Here is a 9,301-nt window from a genome sequence, read left to right on the forward strand (position 1 = left end):
ACTCTCCCCACCTGTATAGGCAATTAATTCTATCACTTTAATCCAAATAACAACTATTTTGTTATTATTTCTGGTAGGTAATTGATGTCATATTCTATGTTTAAATTTTAAAGCATTGTTTGTCACTGTACTTATCTGTGTCATATATATATAAATAAAGTTGTTTCAACATTTAAAAAAAAAAAAAAAAAAAACTGAGCTGCGCACAATTTGTCCTTCTGAGTTGCCGTAACCCACACGGCGGGATTGACTCGAAGCGAGGCACAATCTCACAACAGTGTAGCATATATTTTTATTTAGTTTGGAAAACTACCGCATGAAAATTCACCACCATACACAGGACACACTACAAGGTAACTTCCACAACAAGTAATAATAACAATAATAAGTGACATCAAAGTAGTTAACTTGTGCCAGCTAGCTAGCTAACTTTAACCGTTAGTGTACGCCAACCAGTTGACGTCGAGTGTAAGGCTACATTCAGCTGTTGGTGTGTAAACATGACATTTGGTACCCGGTGTTTACCTGTGTGATCCATGGTGTGTTTCCAGGGTCCAGTGGTAAGACTTCACCGTGTTGAAGATGTGCTCTCTGGCGCTGTTTCCCCCTCCGCTGCCCTCGGGACATACCACTTTGTGTGAGTCAAACAACGAGCTACTGTCCGGAACCAACACTGAAGACCAAACGAAACAGGTGTGATTCACAGCTGCTGTGTTGGATTTAGTCAAACGTGGTTTTCTGTGGGGGGTCCAAAATAACAGCAATAAGGACCTTGACCCCGAAGATAATCGGTTAATGAGTTGTTGTAGTTTTAGGCATCTGTAGTGTCTTTAGTAAAGGTAATCACTTTGTTGTGTGTTTTCTGCAGGAGTCTAGTCCTCTTAGTCTGTACTTCCCACGAGAGTCTCTGAAGCTCCACAGTCGCACAGAAAGCAGCAGCAAGGCAGCTTTTCTGGACCACTCTGAGACACTGTGGATGAGGAGCGCAGCAGCATGGTAGGACACACATTTAACCTGGCATACAAGGTGTCGGAATTACTGCATATAATGCATAAACTTTGACATGTTGCTTATGACAATTATGTTGTTAATGCCTGACCAACACAGGACTTTTGAATTTTAAAAATTTTAAAAAGAAAATTTAAATTTGTTTTTATAAGAACTTCAAGCGATATACTGTATGTACTGAGCAGGGCATTTTCCATTCAAAATAAAACTTGTCAGTGTTCTCTGGTGGGCAAACAATACAATGGATACACTGTTTTAGAAACTACCATGGCATTTGTTTACTGCAATTCATTGGCACACAATGTACATATATCTGCAGGAAGCTAATATGAGCTGCTATATCACCCATTTACAGGTCAAATTACTGCTGTAGTGCTATCATATTACACATGACTGTACAACACAAAACATTTTGTGAGACAATAATTGTTCACCAGGAATCTTGCCATGTAACAAGGGGTGAAGCTTTCAAATGTGAGTTTTGATGGTTCGATCCCTCATCTCCCAGATATTTTGAAGTGTTATTGAGTACGTCTGTGCAAAACATGTAACTTGGTTTGCACAAAAGTATCAGACAAATGAATGTGAAAAAATGTATACACTGAAATTTAAAGTGTTTTCATTTTCATGTAAAGGTACAGACAACTTAGATAAAACAGTATTGTTATTGCCTCCGTAGCGCACACAGTAACATGAAAACATGTGCCATCAGTCAAACAGCCATATGTTGGCAAAAGAGTTAAACTGCTAGAAACCTGAATGATTGTACAAGTGTCCAGTAAAGGAAGGAGACAGCTACGGCTCATAGTCACCCAAATCTTTGTCATATGTAGACCAAGTAACTCGAAGTCAGAGGATGATGTACTGCAAGACATAATGTCCCAATGTACTGTCATATCAATAATTTGTCCCAAGTCTATTACAGACAAAAATTATCAATCGAATTGCAACTTCTCTCTCTCTGTTCCAGGCGGGATGGTGGTTTCTCAGGACTACTCACTGAAATTACCAACTCGCATACAGAGGGTATGTGAGGCACCAAAATCCCTTATTGTGCTGTTTTACACATAATGACCAGATGCTTCATATCCACTGATATAACTCTCCTGTATCTTACAGTGCCTAAATGGCTGTCAATGAGTTCTGGTTGTACGCTGGCGTTGCTCCGATGGGTCTCTTCTTTTCACGGCTCCTTGTTTCCTCATCTCACGGTAAGTACTGCCCCCCCCCCTGTGCTTTGCTTATTGCTACTTCACTTAAATGTTTGACCTTCACTCAACAGAACAGAGTTTGACACTACAAGGTTATATAGTATATATATACCTTTATATAATCTTTTATCTTTAAATATGTTGTTGACAGAAATCTTGATTGATTATCAGATGTTTGTTGTGTTACATTAAACTGTGCGTTACCTGTTTGTTATTTGTTCCATAGCTGAGAAGTGAGGACATGATAGCTGAGTTTTCACAAGTGCTGAACTGGTAAGTGCCAATGTAGCTGCCAATATTTTAGGGTTTCAACTGTTCAGATAGACTGAATAAAAGAAGACATTAATGAAATCACTTTTATCTCTTGGATGTAGAGAATCACATCCAGGCAAAACTCTCTTTCAAATATTTTCACTAACTCAATGCAGTCTCTTATTTAGCAGGAGTTTACTTTCCATATTTGAGCACAAACTGTCATCCACTGCAGCATTCACTGTGAGACATTGAAACCTTCACGATTTTATTAAAATGAAACACCAATTACTTTGTGAGCAGAGAACAAAAAACAGCTTGCATGAAGAAACTACAACCACTGCAGCATGGGTTCTTATGTCATCATAACTTGGTTATGTCTACATCCATAAAATCTTTTTTCAACTTTAACAGCTTCTGCAGCGTTCACTCCTTTCTGTCCTGCTGTTATTACAGACATGTCTAAACTAACCATGACCCCTCGACTTATTCATGGACTCACCTCCTCTGTCGAGCTGTGATATTTAACCCGTGAAGGTCTAGGGCTGATGGGAAATGGTGTTTGTAAAAGAACATAAATATTGAATTAACAACAATATTAGATTGTTCTTCAAAAAATTACTGTTGCTATTTGTACATATAAAGTAGGCCTCACAACATACTGTTGAGAGAGACTCTGCTCCAAGGCTGTAAATTTAGTTATTAGCACAGTTACAAATGTCAGTGAGGTTTTTTTTACTAACCCTAATCTTAACAATGAATTTCTTGTTCTTTCTTAATCATCAGATTGATGGCTGTTCTTACAGCCACAAAACCCTAACCCTTGTCCAGTATTTTAAACCAAATGTAATTGACAAAATTATAAAAAAAAAAAACAAAAAAAAAACAGCCATTGAATAGTCAGTAACCTTTGTCTGCTTTATTCCCTTCTGTGTTACCAGGTCTGACTGTGTGGTGCGAGCCTTTGCCTGGCATCCTCACACAGATAAATTTGCTGTAGCCCTCCTGGATGACTCCATTAAGATCTACAACCCCAAAAGGTGCCGTAACTACGCTGACAGCTGATGGATTAAAGTCTACACTGTTAATCTGTCATGAAACCATGCTCTTGCTTTCTTTGCAAATTATTACACTTGTTTTTTACCAAATGAGTACCATAGCTAAACTTGTAATTCTTGAACTTTCACACAAATTTTACATATGATCAGACGCCCACCATAACTTAAAAACAAAGATAATTGTTGATCAAAGCTTTGTAATGCAAGATGACATTCATTTTTTTTCTTTTGTATATCAGTGCCACAACTCCCACACTCAAGCACCGTCTACAGAGGAGTGTGGCAGCAGTGCAGTGGAAGCCGCTGTGTGCATCTGCTTTGGCTGTTGCTTGCCAAAACTGTTTATTGGTCTGGCACGTGGACCCCTGCTCACTATCAACCAGGTACATAAGCTCTGGGGTATGCGCAGGTTATGAAGGGTCTTAGAAAGCATTGAAATCAGTTCTCTCCAAAAAGTTTCTAGAAGTTATCAAAAAGTTTTGAATTTCATTTATCCTTTTTCTTGCCTGCTGTAGACAGTAATCCTAGTTCTAACTTTTTTTTTGTCTGTGGTTGTGAGCTGCTTGAAGATGTCACACATCAACTAAAAGTGGGATTGTTGTGACAGTGAACTGTGCTGCAGGAAACTTCAGTTTCAGTCAGCATGATCAGACCTCTAGCAAACACAATAACTACTCAAGCAACCTCATTGTCAATTGTCAATTTTAGCAAAAACATCAATTAATCTGTTTAGAGCTGCAACGATTGGCTAATCCATCCATCAATTTTCTGCCACTTATCTGAGTCATGGTCCCATTAGTATTGACAGAAATGTGAAATGGATGTCAATAAATTCATGTACTTGATAAATAATTGTAGGCCTTACTGTCTACTGGTTTTCTGTCATTCTTTGACCAGTATGAGTGTGAAAATTATTGAATTGCATTCTCTGTGGTGTTAAAAAGATCTTTAAAAGTTTAGAATTTAACCCTGCAGAAACCCTAAAACTCTTGCTCTCTTGCCTTTTCCTGTGCTGTATTGATTTCTTCATGATACATGGTTCTTCTTCCTCTCGACCCATCCAGGCCTTCATCTGGTTGTGCTCAAGTTTTGTCTCATCCTGGTCACTCTCCAGTCACTTCCATCGCCTGGTCTCCCAGTGGGTCTCTCCTTGTGTCAGCTTCGCCTATGGACACTGCAGTGATGGTATGAGGGAAAAGCTACATATTTTAAGTCCAGTTCATGTTGCAAAAAATGATGCACAAAGTGTTTGACTGAAATTTTGTTTGTAACTTTGACATCAATACATGTTTCAGGTTTGGGATGTAGCTGCAGAAAGCTGTGTGCCACTTCAGCGGGTTGGAGGAGGTGGGGTCACCTTCCTGTCCTGGTCCCCTGATGGCAGCCACATCCTGGCTTCTACACCGTCTACCCTGTTCAGGTTAGAGACAGCGAGTTTCTAAAATACCTAGCGTCCTGTTTGTCTACCTTCTACCTTCCGTCATTCTGTCTTTCCTTGTGGAGCTACATTAGCACATTTCAAGTTAAAGATATGTAAAGCTGCCAGAGAATATATGTGAACTTTTCTCCTTCATGATTAGTGTGTGTGGACTAGATTCATTGGCCTCTTGCTGTATTATAATAGAGCCTCACTCAACTTTCATGAATATTTATGAACATGTAAGGGATTAGTGGCAAAGTCTTGAGTTTAGCAGATGCTATCAGATAGTAAGTGGACAGAAAGTGGAGTTCCTACACATTGATGAGTAAAGTTTCTTTCTTCAGGGTTTGGGAGACCAGGATGTGGACCTGTGAGCGTTGGCCATGTGTGAAGGGGCGCTGCCAGGTGATATTTGTCACAATGTTTCAAAGTCATTTTTTAATGATACAAGCAAACATTTTACATCTTGTATTTGCTCAATAATGTTTTATGTTTTGGTTAGTCTGGCTGTTGGAGTCCAGATGGGAGTCGACTGCTTTTCACTGTGCAGGGAGAGACGGTCATCTACGCTCTGACCTTCACTGACACACCAGGTTCATGTCTTTATAAAAATAACCTGTTATTTTCAAGAAAACACATCTTTGTTGATGATTGATTTAGCAATTTTTCATGTAAATTTGGATGAAAAAGCGATTGTACAGTAATACAGAATTTTGATAACTTGTGTAACTAGTTATTAACTTATAGAAAAAAGAGATAAGTAGCACGTGTTCACCTGTGTGATGTTGTTCTGCAGGCATTTCTGCAAGCACATCAGCAGGGCCACAGGCGGCAGCAGTGGTGGCTGACCTATCAGAGACGACCTTTAACACTCCAGATGGAGACATCATGTAAGATCTTTAAACTAAATCGCTGATTGGCCTTAGAGTGTAAATACATTAAATACAGAGATAAACAGAGGTACAATGCAGAGAGAAAAAGAAAGACAGTGTGAAGCACCTGGAAATTTTTATTATAGCCTCAAATCAGCAAGCAGGGTTGAAAAAAAGCAAAGAGTCTGACTCAAATTCTTATGTGCATCAGTCAGCACAGTGCTTTATACAGCCTCAGTTTTTCTTTTTACCTCAAATGTAATTGTAAAAATTAATTAAGTACACTTAGTTAAGTACTGGACCTGAGTGCAATTTTGAGGTTTCTGTAGTTAACCTGACGGCGTCTACTTAATACATTTTATATGACTGCTATATTTCAGAGCTGCAATAGTTGCTTATTGATTGAAATACCCAACAGTTTATGATGTAGTTAAAATGAGCTACACATCCGACGACTACAACATTTAAATACAGCTTACATGTTAATGCATCAGTGATAATCATCCGGTAGTATGAATATATAACACTGATAAGGGCCGTCCTGCTTGAAGACTTTTACTTTTGATACTTTAAGTGCATGTGGTTCCTAATACGTAGTCTATTTTTTGTTACATTATATTACAAGTCACATTTTGAATGCAGGGCTTTTACTTGTAAAAGTGTTTTACACTGTGGTATTGCTGGTACATCAGTAAAAGATGTTAATACTTCTTTCACTGCTGATTATTTGATCCTGGAGGTTGAGTCTCTCACATCTGTCTAATCTGTTACCAGTGTTGGTGGAGAGATCCAGTGTTTAGCCTGGGATCCCAGAGGAGAGAGGCTTGCAGTGCTTCTTAAAGGTCTTTCTCACTTTTCTTCTGTTCACCTCTATGAACCCAGTCAGTATTACACTGGAGTCATTTTTAGCATTAGTTTTAATAAGTAGTGTCAGTCGTTGTTTTATCTTTCAGGTGATCCACACACAGCAGACCGGCCTGCAATCATAGCAGTGTTCAAGACAAGAACCAACCCCATTTTTGAGCTTTTGCCATGGTTCGTACTTTTACATGTGGTCACATTTCATATTTGTGTAGCTTTAGTAGAACTGAAAAGTATTGCATTTCCCAGCTTAGTATTACTGTATATCCCTGCTACATTTACTGAATATTTCTTATGTTTCCCTGTTTAGTGGTTTTGTTCAAGGAGAGCCTGGTGCGGAGCCGAGACTGATGCAGTTCCACCCGAATTTCCAGCACGGAGCTCTGCTCACTTTGGTTAGTCCCTGTTTTTCTCTTTATATTAGGTTTTAGTAAATAATGTGGTAGTTTTAGCCTTGAACAGAGAGAAGTGTTTTCACACCCAACCTGTTTGGTTCACTTAAAATGAACTCTGGTGCATTTTCCTGGTGAGTACGGTTCATTTGGGCTGGTACCTCGAACTCTGGTGAGGCCTAAACAACTTCCGAGTCGACTCTGGCGGTTTATTTGTGGTCTGAAAGCAAACGGACCAAACACAGGATTTAGTGAAAGCAGATTTGTGGTTTTAGCATAAATTCAAAAGCTAAACTACTAATAAATCCATCTGCAGTTTGTGAGCTCCTCAGGAGGTGATATAATGATTGGTCTGTGTAAGTGACATACAGCATGGTCCAAAAGTCTGAGACCACTTATGTAAATAATTTGGTAACCATGGTAACATGCTGTCCTAATGAGTCAAACAGTCAAAAGCAGTTAAAACTGCAGTCTGTTTTGCTTGCATCCTCCATATTCATAACGTGCAGCCAATTTGCAGTTTAATAATATAAATAAAGCTTAGAATCAGTTATTTCCTCGTGAGTTCTTTGTGCTGCTAGAGAACATAATTATACACTTTAGAAGCACTGATGTGCTGCGTGACCTGCTGTCAGTCAGCAGAGATCTGTGTGAACATGAACTGGACCAGAACTAAAAGACAACAATATTTTCCCTCTGTCTGGATCAAATGAGCTGAACTACAGGTAAAAACACAGCCTGCAGACAACAGTAATGTTGGTTGTAAAATGTTTTTATATTCTGGGCTGTTGGGAGACGTTTCACACCTGGGTTTGTTTTGTCAGTGAATTGTGGTTGTTCAGTTTTTTTTTTTTGTTTTTTTTTTGGTGTTGTTTCAGAGAGCACCATCAGACCTGCCACTAACACTGTCACTACAGTTAGCTACAGTAGATAGGAAACTCGCCTTGTCTAAAAAGTGTCAGTTTTAGCAAAAACTTACATGAATCAGTCTTTCTTACTTGACTAATTCATTTATCTGTTTTATTTCTCTTATTCCATCCATGTTGCTTTGATATTATTAATTATGTCTTTAGGAATTATTGTTATTTACTGTCAAGTACTGGAAAAAAACAGGATATAGTAGTGCATAATTCCAAGCCATGTTGTTCCAACTGGTTCTCCGTCATACCTTCGTACTTTAGTCTGTGTAATTGTGAAGCAGGTATTAAGTTGTATTCTATGTGGTATAAAAGAGTCTCAAACTGAACTCAATGAACCCCGCAGAAACCCTCTGTTCTCTACCACCTCCACAGTGACATTTCTCTCTCTGTTCACAGTGTTGGTCCACTGGAAGAATTACCCATGTGCCTTTCTACTTTGTGAGCGCTGGCGTCCCCCATTTTGGCCTGAGTGGCAGTCCGTTACTGCCTTGCCCGCAGGAAAGGCCTTCTGCCCTTGCCAATCAGTCGCTCTTTACAGAGTTCATCTCTTGACCGACCATCACACACCCATGAGTCATTTTTGCTATCACAGATTTTCAATAAATGTGTAGAAAGTTCTTGTTATACTAAGACTTGTTTCCTTATTTGTCAAAACATTGAACCAAATAGAAATCATTGTGAGGTCATGATGAAATGTAGAGTTCATGCTCCAGAGCTGAAATATTTGCACTTAAAGTTAAAAGAGTACTCTGCTGATTTAACTTTTGTACTTTTACAACATTGTCGGACTCTCAATGGACAGTTTTTTTAAAAAGAATCAATCACTCACAATCACTGCATCAGAGCCTGAAATACTCGACATTTATGTTGTGTGCACACTAGAAAAGTGACAAAATAAAGGAAGGAGGAAATGACAATAAATCTGAGCAAAATGATGCGTTCTGCTCCTTTCCATGATAGAAAAACCGACTTCTGTTTATTTATCCATTGAAAAAAGATTCTGAAAATATCCTTTAAACCTTGGAACAAAATATTAAAACAGGGTTTGGAGATCTGCTGCTACTTGTCGAATGACCCGAATGTACAAAGTGTGCCTCTTTCAGAACAGGAGCACAAAATAAATAATTGATGAAGACATCCTGTGCCACATGTGCCTAATAGTATGTGCTGTTTTTGAGAGAAAATTGTGTCTGAGCAGGAGGAAAGAAATGGAAATATTTCACCAAAAATGTGGACATTTCTTCTGCTTGTGGAATCTACGTTTTTATTTATTATTTGTTATTTTTTAATCGGAATCAGATTTATTG

The 9,301-nt window shown here is 38.7% G+C and overlaps 1 protein-coding gene across 1 annotated transcript; it reads left to right on the forward strand.

Annotated features, from left to right (window-relative positions):
* The first annotated feature begins 235 nt into the window (after window positions 1-235).
* aaas (aladin WD repeat nucleoporin) lies at window positions 236-8,611 on the forward strand. Its single transcript, XM_022739182.1, has 17 exons — window positions 236-353; window positions 552-693; window positions 869-996; window positions 1,979-2,034; window positions 2,128-2,219; window positions 2,446-2,492; window positions 3,413-3,511; window positions 3,769-3,912; window positions 4,594-4,714; window positions 4,825-4,949; window positions 5,294-5,354; window positions 5,452-5,542; window positions 5,746-5,839; window positions 6,596-6,663; window positions 6,775-6,856; window positions 6,993-7,077; window positions 8,391-8,611. Exons 2-17 carry the CDS (start codon window positions 583-585, stop codon window positions 8,544-8,546), a joined length of 1,560 nt encoding a protein of 519 aa, XP_022594903.1. The 5' UTR covers window positions 236-353; window positions 552-582; the 3' UTR covers window positions 8,547-8,611.
* The last annotated feature ends 690 nt before the right edge of the window (window positions 8,612-9,301 follow it).

The sequence above is a fragment of the Seriola dumerili genome, unplaced genomic scaffold (genome assembly GCF_002260705.1).
Source record: "Seriola dumerili isolate Sdu_G_001 unplaced genomic scaffold, Sdu_1.0 BDQW01000043.1, whole genome shotgun sequence".
Taxonomy (NCBI): domain Eukaryota; kingdom Metazoa; phylum Chordata; class Actinopteri; order Carangiformes; family Carangidae; genus Seriola; species Seriola dumerili.

Coding starts and splice junctions, on each gene's coding strand:
- aaas (XM_022739182.1), top strand. CDS start 583: ATGTGCTCTCTGGCGCTGTTTCCCCCTCCGCTGCCCTCGGGACATACC. Junction 997..1,978: donor ATGAGGAGCGCAGCAGCATG/GTAGGACACACA, acceptor TCTCTGTTCCAG/GCGGGATGGTGGTTTCTCAG. Junction 5,840..6,595: donor ACTCCAGATGGAGACATCAT/GTAAGATCTTTA, acceptor ATCTGTTACCAG/TGTTGGTGGAGAGATCCAGT.